Genomic DNA, 19,178 nt, shown 5'->3' with positions numbered 1-19,178 from the left:
TCTCATTGAGGAATGGGTGTCTCAACCGTTGGAGTTCTCTATTAGAGTCATGAAATGGAGGATAGGTTAGTCTATGCTCAACCACAGCCTGGGCTAGGCCAGCACCTTTCACGACAGGACCCTTGAATTTACTTTTTGCACTGTCTCTATGCACTCACAGGACCCTACACACTCACACTGATACTCCAACACACATGCACAAACACCCACTTCATCATTTACTCACACACACATAATATGCACATACATTTATACTGACTCTACCCACACCCACTCACATACAATCATCATATACTCTGCTGCTACTCTGTTTTTCATATATCCTGATGCCTAGTCACCTTACCTCTATTTTTTTATTTTTTATTTCACCTTTATTTAACCAGGTAGGCTAGTTGAGAACAAGTTCTCATTTGCAACTGCGACCTGGCCAAGATAAAGCATAGCAGTGTGAACAGACAACACAGAGTTACACATGGAGTAAACAATTAACAAGTCAATAACACAGTAGGAAAAAAAAGGGAGTCTATACATACAGTATCTACCTCTATTACTCCAGTACCACTGCACATTGTAAATAGGCTACAAGATCTGACTGAGCATATATATAGTATGCTTACTTACTTTCTCGTGTTCCTCTTATTTCTATTTATTGCGTGTTTTTGTTCTACCTAATGTTAGTTTTAGTCCTACATGAATTACTGCGTTGTTTGGGTGTGGAGCTTGTCACAGCTAATACTTAGTGAAAATGGGTTTTCAGGTGTTCACCCTGGTTCATTTCATTGGACTACATTTCTTTACAGCCAAGTGTATGGAGACACACCATATGGGCCCTGGTCAAAAGTAGTGCACAATATAGAGAATATGATGCCATTTGGGACACTCTGATGATGAAAATGTAAATACTAACTATGTCCTAATGAGTAATTGATAGTGACTGCAAATAGGGGCATTAACCAAACACATGACATATTTACACTATTCTGTAATGTATTCTGAGTGATTTCCTTTAAATCTAATTACTCTATACATTCAATACCTCATTTACACAATCAAGCATTTGGACACACCTCATTCAAGAGTTTTTCTTTATTTGGACTATTTTCTACATTGTAGAACAATAGTGAAGACATCAACACTATGAAATAACACATGGAATCATGTAGTAATCAAAAAAGTGTTAAACAAATCAAAAATATATTTTAGATTCTTCAAAGTAGCCACCCTTTGCCTTGATGACAACTTTGCACACTCTTGGCATTCTCTCAAACAGCTTCACCTGGAATGCTTTTCTAACAGTCTTGAAGGAGTTCCCGCATATGCTGAGCACTTGTTGGCTGCTTTTCCTTCACTAAGCGGTCCAACTCATCCCAAACCATCTCAATTGGGTTGTGGTCGGTGATTGTGGAGGTCAAATAACCCTTACACAGCCTGGAGGTGTGTTTTGCGTCATTGTCCTGTTGAAAAACAAATGACAGTCTCACTAAGTGTAAACCAGATGGGATGGAGTATCACTGCAGAATGCTGTGGTAGCCATGCTGGTTAAGTGTGCCTTGAATTCTAAATAAATCACTGACAGTGTTACCAGTAAACCACCCACACACAATTACACCTTCTCCGCCATATTTCACAGTGGGAACCACACATGCAGAGATCATCCGTTCACCTACTCTGCGTCTCACAAACACATGGCGGTTGGAACCAAAAATCGCACATTTGTACTCCTCAGACCAAGGGACAGATTTCCACCGGTCTAATGTCCATTGCTTGTGTTTCTTGGCCCAAACAAGTCTCTTCCTCTTATTGGTGTCCTTTAGTAGTGGTTTCTTTGCAGCAATTTGACCATGAAGGCCTGATTCACGCAGTCTCTTCTGAACAGTTGATGTTGAGATGTGTCTGAGATGTGTCTGTTACTTGAACTCTGTGAAGCATTTATTTGGGCTACAATCTGAGGTGTAGTTAATTGCCGATTTCTGAGGCTGGTAACTCTAATGAACTTATCCTCTGCAGCAGAGGTAACTCTGGGTCTTCCTTTCCTGTGGCGGTCCTCATGAGTGTCAGTTTCATCATAACACTTGATGTTTTTTGCGACTGCACATTAAGAACATTTTCTGGATTTACTGACCTTCATGTCTTAAAGTAATGATGGACTGTAGTTTCTCTTTGCTTATTTGAGCTGTTCTTGCCATAATATGGACTTAGTATTTTACCAAATAGGGCTATCTCCTGTATACCACCCCTACCTTGTCACAATTGGGTCAAAACACATTAAGAAGGAAAGAAATTCCACAAATGAACTTTTAACAAGGCACACCTGTTAATTGAAATGCATTCCAGGTGACTACCTCATGAAGCTGGTTGAGAGAATGGAAAGAGTGTGCAAAGCTGTCATCAAGGAAAAGGGTGGCTACTTTGAAGAATCTCAAATATAAAATATATTTGGATTTGTTTAACACTTTTTTGGTTACCACATGATTCCATGTGTTATTTCATAGTTTTGATGTCTTCACTATTTTTACACCATGAGGAAAATAGTCAAATAAAGAAAAACCTTAGGTGTGTCCAAACTTTTGACTGGTACTGTATATTCAGTATATCCGTATGACTTTTGTTGGTCCCTATCATCAGATGTAAAACAAGAAGTTGGAGAAGATTTACAAACAAATAAAGATAGATTCGTATAAATACATTTACATTTACATTTAAGTCATTTAGCAGACGCTCTTATCCAGAGCGACTTACAAATTGGGCTCAATAATGTGTGAAGAGCTTTGGGAGATGCACTTTGTATTCTATTATTATTTCAATGGGATTCACACTCACAGTCTCTTCTTTATAATGGAGTTCACCATAGTAAAGACTAGAAAAAGTGAGAATTTTTTTTTTTTTGTGTGGATGGTACATGGGAGTTCTCAGTACAGTTTTCTGTTGTTAGAAACCCTGGCCTTGATCATACTGTGGTGCATAAATTGAGAATTGGCCCAGCAAGAACTCCTCACAAGCCATTAGGGGGAAACTCAGCACCCCTGAAGGATAATGTCCGGACCCTCTGCATCTGGGCTACTCAGAACCCATAGATATACTGTAAATCCCTTTTAATCAGGAACATACAGTAATCTCCTTATAATAAAATGCAGCTCTCTTCAGGATAACTGCTCACCCTCTGCCTGGCCCTCATTCTCTCTCTGTCTGTCGCTCCACCATCCTGGACCCTTACTGTGATCTGACTCTTCAGTCAGCTCCGTCATCATTTTCCTCATTTTGATATTCACAAAGGTTGCATAGAACATCTCCACAATTTTGCACATTGTTCCACAATTTCCAAATAAGTCAGATTTTATGACATTGATAGCATATTTGTTTAGGTTAATGATCATATTTTTTGCTTTTGAGAAGATATGTTTTGTGATGTCCCAACAGTGTTCTCGCCAGATTGTTCCCACAACATAATGAAACATTCTGGGAACCTTTAAATAACACATTAAATGCATTCTAGGAAAGTTTTTGCAACATCAGGCAAATATTTTATACCAACATTCTGTACTCAACTGGACAGTTTTTATGTTATGTTATTTGCTGCGCCTAACGAATGTTCTGGGAATTTTCACAAAACCAATTTTTTGGTTTGCTGGGTATGTTCTTTTCTTCTCAACACAGAGTAGAAAGAGCACTTGGGTCTGGTTCACTGGACATGTATTGACATGTATGTAGAATACAGAACATTTTGTATGAATGTGCTCTGACTCTGTGATTTGTAGAGGGGGAAATTGTCAATTCGCATGACAATAAAATGAGTTGGCAAAAGAACAGAGACAGACTTGCAACCAGGCTAGGGTGGAGGGGGGCAAAGGTAAATAATGAGGAGAGCCATCCGGTCTTCTGTGGATTGGACATACTCATTAACATCTTCTGATTTATTAAATCCCATTTTAACACACAATTAAACTCAATTTCCACAGCCAAAGAAAAAATTGTGCAAAAGAGAGGTCTGGGGAAAAGGGGAGAAGAGTGATCTCTCCATCAAATGTGCTAAATCGCTCAGTTGTAACCTTCCACATGGAATACCCACACACCCGCAAGATCTCATCCCTGTAGATACTTTTGTTTTGTTAATAGTTTGCTTTGCAGTTCCAGGGAGACAGCAGAATGCACACACGTCTTTATATAGTAACCTGCTTAATCTGCCATTTGATAAAAAATCTCACTCAATACCTACAGTATACTGCCCGGACTTCTCCCTACCTAGCAAAGGTCACATACTCTACGTCAGTGCTGAGGTTCACTTCAGACATAGGCAGGGTCAGTGGTAGTGAGTTTTACATTGACAAATGACAGCCCAGTGAGGGGCAGAGAGTGTGCAGGGGTCTGCTCTATAGCTTAGCTCTGACAACAGACCTATCAGACCTCCCCTCCTGCTTTAGCATGATGCCTAATGGCCACATCTAATGGGGGAGGAGGGACTGTGAGTGTATAATATGGCACAGGACTATGGCACAGGACCAGGATTTCAACATAGACTTTTTTCCTCTGATGACGCATATCAAGAGTGAGAGTGGGGAGAAATTGCTCAAGTAGTTTTTAAATGAAATGAGCGGCATTAGTGAGCTTATGTAGGCGATGAAGTAATCCAAAAGGCATTACAGACATACTCTAAAGTATATTCCCTTATCGGTAAGTAACCACCAGTATCTGTGGTCCATATTGAAGATATTTGAGAGAGACTAACATGGGAATGATAAAAACCCTTCCTCTAAAATGTTACTAAAAAAGCCACGTCTATCCCAGCTGTAGTTTGAGGCAAAGGCTGCTACTGTAAAGTGCTGCTCTCTCTCTCTATCTATCTCTCTCTTTCTCCCTCCCTCCCTCCCTCCCTCCCTCCCTCCCCAGCCAGCCAGCTTCAGGCTCCCGGTTAGGTATACAGGCAGTGCTCGACAACCCAGTGCCTGTGTGCTTCCTCATGACAAACAGCCATTAAATTCTAATTAACACTATTTAGCATGCTTGAATAAATAACTGAGGTTAGGGTCTGAATTCATTATCACACGCCTGAGTAGAGTTTAGGAAACGCTATGCTGCCGCAGCCTGTTGATCACTTGGCAGCACTGCTGAATAGAATAACCCTAAGATTTCACTGATGCAACATAAGATTGTAACATTAGATGATAACCGTCAGTTATTGGAAAATGACAAATGTCTTCATGGCTCAAATATTCCATGGACAATAGGGCTATTTGAGGGCTTACATGAGGTTGCAAAATATACATAAATAATACATGGAAACAATCATTGTGAAAATGTATCAAAAAGGTAACACGTAAACTTGGCATTGTAATATGTAATTTGTTGGTAGAGAGTCAGCCAGGCATATCTATAATTTTTCTGGCAACAACGTAGTGATTGAAGTAGCAAACATGAGTGGTTGTGAGACTGAGCTCTCCCTCTAAGGTACGAGAAAGAGCGAGAGAGAGAGAGAGGGAGGCGAGGGTATCACTGCCTCCCCTCATCGAAGTTACAAGTTACAGCAGCTGCACATTACATATACAGACCACTTGACTATTTCCTCGTTTTGTTAAGTTTTGACAGTTGACAGTGCATGTCAAAGCAAAAATCAAGTCATGAGGTTGAAGGAATTGTCCGTAGAGTTCTGAGACAGGATTGTGTCGAGGCACAGATCTGGGGAAGTGTACCAAAATGTCTGCAGCATTGAAGGTCCCCAAGAACACGGAGGCCTCCATCGTTCTTAAATGGAAGAAGTTTGGAACCACCAATACTCTTCCTAAAGCTGGCCGCCTGGCCAAACTGAACAATCGGGGGAGAAGGGCCTTGGTCAGGGAAGTGACCAAAAACCCGATGGTCACTCTGAAAGAGCTCCAGAATTCCTCTGTGGAGATGGGAGAACCTTCCAGAAGGACAACCATCTATGCAGCACTCCACCAATCAGGCCTTTATGGTAGAGTGGCCGGACGGAAGCCACTCCTCAGTAAAAGGCACATGACAGTCCACTTGGAGTTTTCCAAAAGGCACCTAAAGACTCTCCGACCATGAGAAACAAGATTCTCTGGTCTGAATGCCAAGCGTCACGTCTGGAGGAAACCTGGCACCATCCCTACAGTGAAGCATGGTGGTGGCAGCATCAAGCTGTGGGATGTTTTTCAGCGGCAGGGACTGGGAGACTAGTCAGGATCGGGGGAAATATGATCGGAGCAAAGTACAGAGATAGATTCTTAATGAAAACATGCTCCAGAGCGCTCAGGACCTCAGACTGGGGCGAAGGTTCACCTTCCAATAGGACAACGACCCAAAGCATACAGCCAAGACAACATAGGAGTGGCTTCGGGAAAAGTCTCTGAATGTCCTTGAGTCCTTCAGTCCACTGTCAGACAGTCAGGTTGGCAGCTGGTAGCTGTTTGAGAAACTGAAGACATGTTTGAGGACTGAGAAGAACAGAGGAATGTCACTAATATTATTCAGCCCATCACACAGCAAAGCTGCCAGAGAAGATATACAGAATTAACCAAACTACGTAATTACTTTCTAAATTAATTTATTCAACTGCAATCATTGGTCTTGATTCTTCTTCCTCTTTCAATTTGGATCTTATCAATAAGCAGAGTTTATTATGTTGAGTATGCCTGAAAATAAATGAAAGAACAAAACTATCAGATAATTACAGTAACGATGTCAGCTGAAGCCATTAATGCAGAAAACAATGTTATCTAGGGAATGTGTTTGTCTGGGTTATTGATGGCACTGCTTACTTTCTCGAATGAGTTCTGAGGACAAAAGCTACTTGTCTGCTCAACCGTCCTTTCTGTGATAATCACCATCTCGCCTCTTAAACTTTTCTTTAACAGTGAAATGGTCTTACTGGGTTGTGTTACGAACAGGAATCACAGAAGACAAGGACTGTCTGGTGTCTCTGTGCTTAATTGTCTGCAGACTGACAAAAGCCTTTGAGATTCAGACATAATAATCAACCGAAAATGTAAACAATTCAACTGTGACCAGTTCAATTTACCGGTACATGAAGCTGAAAAGCACGGCTATGTTTCGACTTTCCTCGAGGTAGAAACTAATCAGTTGGATAAGTGGCCAGACGGAAGCCACTCCTCAGTAAAAGGCACATAACAGAGATGGAACTATCCAAACAGAACATAAATCTCCTACAAATGTTGATATTTTGCTGCTTTGACAACCAAACACGATCCAATATCACTTTTGAAACACAATACATTTAGCCTATTAAAGAAAATGTCACCCAAAAACAACACTACATGACCAAAAGTATGTGGTCACCTGTACGTCGAACATCTCATTCCAAAATCATGGGCATTAATATGGAGTCGATCCCCCCTTTGCAGCTATAACAGCCTCCACTCGTCTGGGTGGCTTTCCACTAGATGTTGGAACATTACTGCAGGGACTTGCTTCCATTCAGCCACAAGGGAATTAATGAGGTTGAGCACCGATGTTGGGTGATTAGCTCTGGCTCACAGTCTGCGTTCCAATTCATCCCAAAGGTGTTCAATAGGGTTGAGTTCAGGGCTCTGTGCATGCCAGTTAAGTTCTTCCACACAGATCTCGACAAACCATTTCTGTATGGACCCCGCTTTGTGCATGGGGACATTGTCATTCTGAAACAGGAAAGGGCCTTCCCCAAACTGTTGCTACAAAGTTGGAAACGCAGAACCGTCTAGAATGTCATTTAATGCTGTAGCGTTAAGATTTCCCTTCACTGGAAGTAAGGGGCCTAGCCAAACCATGAAAAACAGCCCCAGACCATTATTCCTTAAGGCAATAAATAGGCCATAATAGCGAAGTAATTACAATTTAGCAAATTAACACTGGAGTGATAGATTAACAGATGGTGATGTGCAAGTAGAAATACTGGTGTGCAAGAGAGCAGAAAAGTAAATAAAAACAATATAGGGATGAGGTAGGTAGATTGGGTGGGCTATTTACAGATGGGGTATGTACAACAGCAGCGATCGGTTAGCTGCTCAGATAGCTGATGTTTAAAGTTAGTGATAAAAATATAAGTCTCCAGCTTCGGCAATTTTTGCAATTCGTTCCAGTCATTGGCAGCAGAGAACTGGAAGGAAAGGCGGCAAAAGGAGGTGTTGGCTTTGGGGATGATCAGTGAAATATACCTGCTGGAGCGCGTGCTACGGGTGGGTGTTGTTATCGTGACCAGTGAGCTGAGATAAGGCGGAGCTTTACCTAGCAAAGACTTATAGATGACCTGGAGCCAGTGGGTCTGGTGACAAATATGTAGCGAGGGCCAGCCGACTAGAGCATACAGGTCGCAGTGGTGGGTGGTGTAAGGGGCTTTGGTGACAAAACGGATGGCAGTGAGATAGACTGCATCCAGTTTGCTGAGTAGAGTATTGGAAGCTACTTTGTAAATGGCCGAATTCGAGGATCGGTAGGATAGTCAATTTTACGAGGGTATGTTTGGCGGCGTGAGTGAAGGAAGCTTTGTTGCGAAATAGGAAGCCGATTCTAGATTAAATTTTGGATATGGCATTAATGTGGATGCTACTATGATTACAGATAGTCCTGACTGAATCGTGAATAATTATGAGTTACAAAAGCACAAATATCATTCCCCAAAAATGCTAACCTCTCCTGTTATTGTAATCGTGAGAGGTTTGCATGTCTGGGGGTATAATATTTGTGCGTCTTCATTTCAAATCCAAAGTGCTGGAGTACAGAGCCAAAACAACAATAATTACGGAGGACACTGTACCTGCCTGAAGTGTCCTTCTATCTCCTACCTAGGGTCTTGATCAAGTGGATTTTGAAGACTGAAAGACTGCATGTAACCCCTAAACCTCTGATGCTCTTCACTTCAATGAGGATATAATGTTTTAAGGAGAAGCTGAAACAGAAATGCTGTATCATCATGTCCCAAGTACATATGATATGGCATATTTGGTAGAGCCTCTGCTAAAAACAAAATGGATGTTCCCATCTCCTCTTGTCAAGAAGGAATTTTCCTTACTGGTCCCCAGCTGCTTTTTGGTCATGAAAGAAAGCAGATCTCAAGTAACGATGAAGCAGATAAGAAGAATGAGTGTGAATGTAAGAAAGATTACAATAAAGTCTATATCTAGGCCAAGTTGTTTTACTGTAAAGAAACCAAAAGGATAAAAAAAGATCCTATCTACAAAGAACACTGACACAGAGATTACACACTACAGTCAAAGGTGCAACGATATTTAATGAAAATATACCATGGAGAAATACATATTGCAGTTTGCCATCAATCTTGTACCAGCGTGTCCAAACATTGCAGGGTTCAAATAATCTTGAGCAGAACAGCGAGAATGGCTGGAATGATGGCTGTGGCCATAGATTTGCCTTTAGCTCAGTGGGGGATAATCATTCACATCATAGTGTGACTAATAGTGTGACTATTATGACAAACTGAAAAAAATGACTCCAGTTACAGCTACTTACATTACAATTAGTCTGTAATGGTTTCAAATAAATCTATTGTCAATTATAAACTGGGGAGCAATACTGGGGAGCAATACTGGGGAGCAATACTGGGGAGCAATACTGGGGAGCAATACTGGGGAGCAATACTGGGGAGCAATACTGGGGAGCAATACTGGGGAGCAATACTGGGGAGCAATACTGGGGAGCAATACTGGGGAGGGGAGCAATACTGGGGAGCAATACTGGGGAGCAATACTGGGGAGCAATACTGGGGAGCAATACTGGGGAGCAATACTGGGGAGCAATACTGGGGAGCAATACTGGGGAGCAATACTGGGGAGCAATACTGGGGAGCAATACTTTCCTCTCATATTACAGCATGCCATGAATCATCTGCACTGCAAAACTAGTGACAGAGTGAAACGCTTCCTGTTACAATGTACCGAGAACTACTAACCTCCTAAGAACAAATCTCCCACTGGGCACAGATGTAATTTCAACATCTAGTTTTGATTTAATTTTGGTTGAGTAATCAACTAATGTCAATTCAACAAAACATTTCACCATGTCATTGAGTTTAGGTTAAAAGTTGGGTGAAAAAAATATGAAATTCCATTACGTTGATGGCTTGTTGCAAATTCAATCAGTTTTCCATGTTGATGCAACGACATCATATTGAATTATTTTGTTGAAATGATGTGAAAACAATATCGATTCAATCAGTTAATTCCCAGTGGTTTATGAGCTCTCAAAATGTATCTATCTATGTATCTATCTATCTATTAATCTATCTATCGCTCTCTGTCTCTCACTTTCATTCCCTTCCATTGCATCTCTCTTTACTCATCGAATCAACTGCTAATTGAGCTGATTCAATAAATGGGACATGGCTGGCATGTGATCTGGATAGGTTTCTACTATACAGAGCTGAGCTTCCTCTCCTAACACCTGGGCTGGTTCAAAATATACTATCATTGTGTAGGGGTCCCAAATGTCACCCTATTATTTTGGTCAGAGCCTTGGTCAAAGGTAGTGCACTATAAAGAGAATGGGGTGTAATTTGGAACACAAACACACTGTGTTTCAGTCAGCAATCAGTGGCGTAAGTGCATGTTACTCTAGCAAGCTGTTTTGTTCAAGTGCATTGGGAAGTCTCCCTTTTTTGTGGTATTTATAGGATCACATCTCAAAGCCGTTGTGTACTTCCTGTTGTCACGCACTGATTAGTTTCACCTGTCTTTGTGCTTGTCTCCACACCCTTCCAGGTGTCGTTCATCTTCCCCCACTATCCCCTGTGTATTTATACCTGTGTTTTCTGCTTGTCTGTTGCCAGGTTCCTTTTGTTTCGTCAAGCCTACCAGCGGTTTTCACCTCTGCGCCTGTCTCTCATTTGTTTCTGTTTTTCCCGGTTTTGACCTTTCTGCCTGCCTTGACCCTGAGCCTGCCTTGACCCTGAGCCTGCCTTGACCCTGAGCCTGCCTTACCTCCTCGGAGCGCTTCAATGTAGACTCGGGCACCTGTCGGGCGTTCCCTCGTCATGGATCTGCAGCCTTCCTCCTTCCCCTCGGACCGCTCTAAGATAGCATACCTCATCACGCTGATGTCCGGGAGGGCTCTCGCCTGGGCTACGGCAGTATGGGAACAACAGTCGGCCATATGCTTTAGTCTGGAGGGATTCGTGGTGGAGGTGAAAAAGGTTTGAGCCTCCGGAGTCTGGGAGAGAGACTGCCCGGAAGCTACTCCAGCTTCGGCAGGACTCCCTCAGTGTGGCAGACTATGCAGTGGATTTCCACACGCTAGCATAGAGAATGGAGGGTGCCTGGATCCCGGAAGCGCTGTTCGACACATTCCTGCACGGATTATCGGAGGAAGCAAAGGACGAGCTTGCAGCCCGGGAACTACCGACAGATCTCAACTCACTCATCACCTTAACCATATAAGATACGGGAACGTAGGAGGGAGAAGAGGTCTGATAGCGGTCCCAATTGCTCACTCAAGGATCCCACCTTGCATCTGATGAACTCCGGAAGTTCCCGACGTCTATGTCCCCGAGAGGATCCGAGCTTACCCGAGTTCCTTCAAGAGCCTCCGAAGACTACCGATTCACCTCTTCCCGAGCCAATGCAGGGCTAGGTTGTCTCCAGCCGACCGCGTACACAGACTTGACACCCAGAGTTGTCTGTATTGCAGTACTGCTGGTCATTTTGTGTCTACCTGTCCCTTCAAGAGACCTAGCACATTCGTTGGAGAGAGCACTCTGGTGGGTCTTAAAGATAATTGTTATTCTCCCCTTACTTGCCCCCCTCTCCATGCCATCCTGCTGTGGGGAGTCCAAGTCCAGTCCAAGTCTCTCCAGGTACTTATCGACTCGGGGGCTGATATGAGTCTCATGGATGTTACCCTGGTGTCCGAGCTGGTTATCCCCACTCAACCCCTCTCCATTCCCATGGATGTTAGAGCGCTGTACAGGCTCGTCGGCTGGAGCCCATTCTGCCACACTCATTGCCTGAAGTCAGCTCTGCCTGCCCCAGGACGTCTTACTGGGGGCTTGGAAATTGCCCCCGACCTCTCCGCCAGTCAAGCGGGGTACCAGGACCTCTGAGATCTACCAGGATGTACCATGCCAGATGTTTGGTGCGCCGCAATAGCCCCGCGGCTACACCCCCGGAAGCCGGGACCTCCTTTGACCTCGGGGCAGGGGATTCCAGTACCTGGTTGACTGGGAGGGTTATGGCCCAGAGGAGAGGTGCTGGGTCTCCGCTAGGGACATCCTGCCAGGGACCCAGGCCTCATCTGAGTTCCAACGCCGGCACCCTGCTCAACAAGGTATGCGCCCAGGTAGGACGCCAGGTGGCATCCCTGGGAGGGGGGGGGTACTGTCACACCTTGATCTGTTTCACCTGTCTTTGTGTTCGTCTCCGACCCCCTCCAGGTGTCGCCTATCTTCCCCATTACCCCCTTTGTATTTATATCTCTGTTCTGTTTGTCTGTTGCCAGTTCGTTTTGTTTCGTCAAGCCTACCAGCATTTTTCCCTCTGCTCCCGCCCTGAGCCTGCCTGCTGTCCTGCCCCTTTGCCCCACTACTCTGGATTACCGACCTCTGCCTGACCTGAGCCTGCCTGCCATCCTGTACCTTTTCCCCACTACTCTGGATTACCGACCTCTGCCTGACCTGAGCCTGCCTGCCATCCTGTACCTTTTCCCCACTACTCTGGATTACCGACCTCTGCCTGACCTGAGCCTGCCTGCTGTCCTGCCCCTTTGCCCCACTACTCTGGATTACCGACCTCTGCCTGACCTGAGCCTGCCTGCCATCCTGTACCTTTTCCCCACTACTCTGGATTACCGACCTCTGCCTGACCTGAGCCTGCCTGCCATCCTGTACCTTTTCCCCACTACTCTGGATTACCGTACCTTTTCCCCCTACTCTCTGCCTGACCTGAGCCTGCCTGCCATCCTGTACCTTTTCCCCACTACTCTGGATTACCGACCTCTGCCTGACCTGAGCCTGCCAGCCTGCCTGCCATCCTGTACCTTTTCCCCACTACTCTGGATTACCGACCTCTGCCTGACCTGAGCCTGCCTGCCATCCTGTACCTTTTCCCCACTACTCTGGATTACCGCCCTCTGCCTGACCTGAGCCTGCCTGCCATCCTGTACCTCTTTCCCCACTAGCCTGCCTGCCATCCTGGATTACCGACCTCTGCCTGACCTGAGCCTGCCTGCCATCCTGTACCTTTTCCCCACTACTCTGGATTACCGACCTCTGCCTGACCTGAGCCTGCCTGCCATCCTGTACCTTTTCCCCACTACTCTGGATTACCGACCTCTGCCTGACCTGAGCCTGCCTGCCATCCTGTACCTTTTCCCCACTACTCTGGATTACCGACCTCTGCCTGACCCTCTGCCTGACCTGAGCCTGCCTGCCATCCTGTACCTTTTCCCCACTACTCTGGATTACCGACCTCTGCCTGACCTGAGCCTGCCTGCCATCCTGTACCTTTTCCCCACTACTCTGGATTACCGACCCCTGCCTGACCTGAGCCTGCCTGCCATCCTGTACCTTTTCCCCACTACTCTGGATTACCGACCTCTGCCTGACCTGAGCCTGCCTGCCATCCTGTACCTTTTCCCCCACTACTGCCTGGATTACCGACCGACCTCTGCCTGACCTGAGCCTGCCTGCTGTCCTGCCCTCTGCCTGACCTGAGCCTGCCTGCCGTCCTGCCTTTTCCCCACTACTCTGGATTACCGACCTCTGCCTGACCTGAGCCTGCCTGCCATCCTGTACCTTTTCCCCACTACTCTGGATTACCTGACCTGAGCCTGCCTGCCATCCTGTACCTTTTCCCCACTACTCTGGCGACCTCTGCCCTGAGCCATCCTGTACCTTTTCCCCACTACTCTGGATTACCGCCCTCTGCCTGACCTGAGCCTGCCTGCCATCCTGTACCTTTTCCCCACTACTCTGGATTACCGACCTCTGCCTGACCTGAGCCTGCCTGCCATCCTGTACCTTTTCCCCACTACTCTGGATTACCGACCTCTGCCTGACCTGAGCCTGCCTGCCATCCTGTACCTTTTCCCCACTACTCTGGATTACCGACCTCTGCCTGACCTGAGCCTGCCTGCCATCCTGTACCTTTTCCCCACTACTCTGGATTACCGACCTCTGCCTGACCTGAGCCTGCCTGCCATCCTGTACCTTTTCCCCACTACTCTGGATTACCGACCTCTGCCTGACCTGAGCCTGCCTGCCATCCTGTACCTTTTCCCCACTACTCTGGATTACCGACCTCTGCCTGACCTGCCATCCTGTACCTTTTCCCCCTGCCTGATTACCGACCTCTGCCTGACCTACCTTTTACCCCCACTACTCTGGATTACCGACCTCTGCCTGACCTGAGCCTGCCTGCCATCCTGTACCTTTTCCCCACTACTCTGGATTACCGACCTCTGCCTGACCTGAGCCTGCCTGCCATCCTGTACCTTTTCCCCACTACTCTGGATTACCGACCTCTGCCTGACCTGAGCCTGCCTGCCATCCTGTACCTTTTCCCCACTACTCTGGATTACCGACCTCTGCCTGACCTGAGCCTGCCTGCCATCCTGTACCTTTTCCCCACTACTCTGGATTACCGACCCCTGCCTGACCTGAGCCTGCCCTCCTGCCTTTGACCTGAGCCTGCCTGCCATCCTGTACCTTTTCCCCACTACTCTGGATTACCTGCCTGACCTCTGCCTGACCTGAGCCTGCCTGCCATCCTGTACCTTTTCCCCACTACCTCTCTGGATTACCGACCTCTGCCTGACCTGAGCCTGCCTGCCATCCTGTACCTTTTCCCCACTACTCTGGATTACCGACCTCTGCCTGACCTGAGCCTGCCTGCCATCCTGTACCTTTTCCCCACTACTCTGGATTACCGCCCTCTGCCTGACCTGAGCCTGCCTGCCATCCTGTACCTTTTCCCCACTACTCTGGATTACCGACCTCTGCCTGACCTGAGCCTGCCTGCCATCCTGTACCTTTTCCCCACTACTCTGGATTACCGACCTCTGCCTGACCTGAGCCTGCCTGCCATCCTGTACCTTTTCCCCACTACTCTGGATTACCGACCTCTGCCTGACCTGAGCCTGCCTGCCATCCTGTACCTTTTCCCCACTACTCTGGATTACCGACCTCTGCCTGACCTGAGCCTGCCTGCCATCCTGTACCTTTTCCCCACTCTCTGGATTACCGACCTCTGCCTTTGCCATCCACTTTTCCCCACTCTGGATTACCGACCTCTGCCTGACCTGAGCCTGCCTGCCATCCTGTACCTTTTCCCCACTACTCTGGATTACCGACCTCTGCCTGACCTGAGCCTGCCTGCCATCCTGTACCTTTTCCCCACTACTCTGGATTACCGACCTCTGCCTGACCTGAGCCTGCCTGCCATCCTGTACCTTTTCCCCACTACTCTGGATTACCGACCTCTGCCTGACCTGAGCCTGCCTGCCATCCTGTACCTTTTCCCCACTACTCTGGATTACCGACCTCTGCCTGACCTGAGCCTGCCTGCCATCCTGTACCTTTTCCCCACTACTCTGGATTACCGACCTCTGCCTGACCTGAGCCTGCCTGCCATCCTGTACCTTTTCCCCACTACTCTGGATTACCGACCTCTGCCTGACCTGAGCCTGCCTGCCATCCTGTACCTTTTCCCCACTACTCTGGATTACCGTACCTTTTCCCCACTACCTCTGCCTGACCTGAGCCTGCCTGCCATCCTGTACCTTTTCCCCACTACTCTGGATTACCGACCTCTGCCTGACCTGAGCCTGCCTGCCATCCTGTACCTTTTCCCCACTACTCTGGATTACCAACCTCTGCCTGACCTGAGCCTGCCTGCCATCCTGTACCTTTTCCCCACTACTCTGGATTATCAACCCCTGCCTTCCTTGATGTTTGCCTGCCCCTGTTGCTGTAATAAACATTGTTACTTCGACACAGTTTGCATTTGGGTCTGACCTTAACCGTGATACTTGTACCCCCCTGGTTGGACATTCGCCTCCCTCCTGTAAGGCAGGTGGTGAGGGAGATTCTTAAAATGGTATTGTTTGCATTGTCAAACTAATTTCAGGGCTATCTTAATGACATTATCAAAAAGCCTGGTAAAAAGTAGCCACATCCCTAGGCAAGAGGGAGCTGGCTGGGTGAACGAGACTAGGTAAGACCGTAACTTGGCCTTATTGTATGCACTTTAATTCTGTCTCTGGTGTTCAGTTCATGAGATCACGGTCCAATCAGCAGAGACTATCAGATAAATGAAACTAACCTCAATAACTTGCTACCCTGACTTCATGGTTTTAATTACCTACATAACAAATCATTGCACCCCTATAACAAAATCATTGTTGTTGGGGACAATGAAAAGAGATGTTGGGCACCCCCAGGAGTCATGTATAATTTGATACTGCTTGACTTACTAAACTGGATGATAAGAGCCTAATGGGTATTTTATTATCATTCATCCCACGAAAAGAACCAATGTATGTCGCGTCTCCCGAGTCGAGGTTAAATATATAATGGAACAGGCATGAAATATCAAAACAATTCAAAAAGCATAACTAATGCTGTCAGAGAGAGTGTTATGATGAATGCAAAAGTAGGATGGGTCTGACTGGGTCACTCTAAAGAACTCACCAGACGCTCAATCTTTTATCACTCTGAGGAAAGTTGGACAAAATCTGACATGGTCTACATCCTATATTCCCTACATAGTGCACAAGTTTTGACCAGATCCCCAGGGGCCCTGGTCTAAAGTAGTGGACTATATAGAGAATAGGGTGTAATTTGGGACACACTCACACAACCCATGCTGTCCATAGCCCATTGCGTCATGTGTTGAAGTCACTATAGAGCTGGACAGCACACAATCTGTCATGCGAACATTATCTAATTAAATTCATTAGACCAAAGATGGGCCCAACTATTTCACACACAGTCAAGATTTCTTGTGTTTTTACCTTTACCTCAAACACATTCATTAAGCTGCAACATTTATTCAGCATTCCACCCCGTCAATCACCTTCCCTTGCCACCTTCATCACCTGCCATTAGGTTTATCAAGGTGCAACTGAAGGTGATTGAGGTGGAATGCTGAATGTCATTATAAAAGGTGAACCAACTAGTCTACATTGAATTTGTAATATTTCATTAAATGCACTGAATCATGAATAGGCTATCAATTTCCATAATCAACAGAACACATAGCAGCCTCGATATATTGCATTCCTTTCAATTGTATCAATTGGTGATTTAGTAAGCAGGGGTAGACTGGCCATCTGGTATTGCAGACATTTTTGGGGTGCAAAATTATCATTATTTGGTTAATAATAGGGGCCTCAAGCAAAAAAATGGGATCGTGTGGGGGCCTTAATGAAATAAATAGGCTGGTTTGGGGGCCTTGAGGAAAGAAATGGGCCAGTTTGTTACAAATCCCAGGGTTGATTTCTGGTCCCAGTCTTCCCCTGTCAGTAAGGTATTGAACCCCATGGTGATCAACTGGATACAAACCAAGTATGATGAAAATATGCAGTTAAAACAGTTATAACACCTTCATTACAACATTCATTTAACTGTCTCATCTGCAGCTTAGCGTTTTTCATCATGAATCTTGTTCTGGTGGAAGCTCTGCAGAGTGGTCATTAGCTGGCACAGCCATAAAGTCATAAAATCTCATTTTAACCCTAACCACACTGCTAACCCTAATGTCTAACCTTAAATTAAGACACATTTTGACATTGCAGCTGGTCTACCTAAGGGGAAATAGCTCACTTCTGCCTCCAGGACAAGACTCATTACAATAAACTTCAATCTGCTTATTAACTCCTGTGTCCAGTTTTACTTTTAGACCACACAACTTCATACTGTTAAATACTTGTGAGGACAAAAAGTGTCTACTAATTATAGCCTATCCACTAACAATGTAATTTTTCCTTGAATGCAAATTATTCCTTGAATGCATGCTTGTCAACAAAGACTAATGAGCGTTTGAGTCTCTCGGGAAATGAGAAGGGTTTGCCCAAATAATTTGATATGTTCATATAATATATATAATATTAAGTGTGTGTGTGTGTGTATGTGTGATTTCCAAGGTCCAAATCAAAATTTAGTGCGCGCTTTTTCCTGCCGTTAATGGTAAGGATGACGGTTTCACACCTTAAATGTGTCAAAATAATTTTAATTAAACATACTCAGGCAACATCGACAAAAATGATCTAAACACACCATTCGACAAACATCTCAGAGGACACGGGCTGCATTTTATTCGGATAGCCTACTGAAACATCACGCATTCCAACAGATTGTCTAATGGCAACGGGCTATAGCGCGCAGGCATCCTTTTACATGATTTAGGTCGAGACGTTGACTCATGCTACCTGTTAACCTCATAGGCTTTGACACCGGAGCAGATGTGGTAGTCTATATAAAAAGGTATTCAACCGAGCACCTTACCTTTCCCTTTCGTTTCCTTCGCCATCCCAACCTATGTGTCTCTATCAAGGTAGGTGCGGAGTCATTGGGGTGTCATTTTGTCAGATAGTTTGACCGAGTGGGCGCTCACTCTCTCGTACCCGCACCTTGACGCCAGCCAGACCGAGGATATGTAGCCCTGAGGCAGTGAGGCTGCGCTTTTTTGTCTCGTCTTGAATTCTGCAGCTGAGCTCTTCTGGTTCATCGGTGACAAGACCCACATCCAGCGGATCTGCCTCTTGTACGAAACACACTTTCAGTATTTGTATCTGTGCAGACTTCGTTACTGCCCGCTCCCCTCCACTACTGCCATATCACTACAACTGTTTCAAGAACCAGTGTTAGACTGCCTCCAGTGGCTTGCGGGTGTGCCACCGAAGGGCGTCCGTTGTATGAGGCTCTGCCTCCTGCACAGTTGGGATTCCAAGCGAAAAGAAATGAGTCCACAGTGACACAGTGACGCAAACTGAATTACACGGGATGCATTCCTAACCGTTGATGTGAGGTCTAGAAACAAATATAGCCATATTGGAAAATGACACATATCTACAAAATCTCACTTCTGCCTACTTAATTTGTGTAGTTACAACTGCATGATTGTAGAGTAAAATAATAAAGATAAGACAACCTATAAAAGCTTATAAACAACAGACTGAGGCTAATGTTTCAGTATGTTGAACCATAAGTATGCTGCACGCAGCAGACATGACAAATAGCT

At 45.5% G+C, this 19,178-nt stretch overlaps 1 protein-coding gene across 1 annotated transcript in view; it reads right to left on the bottom strand.

The window, feature by feature from the left end:
- LOC115141289 (membrane-associated phosphatidylinositol transfer protein 3-like) overlaps positions 1 to 18,795 on the bottom strand; it is a 231,266-nt gene extending 212,471 nt beyond the window's left edge. Inside the window, exon 1 of the mRNA XM_065000356.1 lies at positions 18,443 to 18,795. Within this exon, the coding sequence (XP_064856428.1) occupies positions 18,443 to 18,467 (25 nt within the window). The 5' untranslated portion in view covers positions 18,468 to 18,795. The remainder of the gene's footprint in view (positions 1 to 18,442) is intronic.
- Between the last annotated feature and the right edge of the window lie 383 nt (positions 18,796 to 19,178).

The sequence above is a fragment of the Oncorhynchus nerka genome, linkage group LG14 (assembly GCF_034236695.1).
Source record: "Oncorhynchus nerka isolate Pitt River linkage group LG14, Oner_Uvic_2.0, whole genome shotgun sequence".
Taxonomy (NCBI): Eukaryota; Metazoa; Chordata; class Actinopteri; order Salmoniformes; family Salmonidae; genus Oncorhynchus; species Oncorhynchus nerka.
This window is presented reverse-complemented; position numbering and strand designations above follow the sequence as displayed.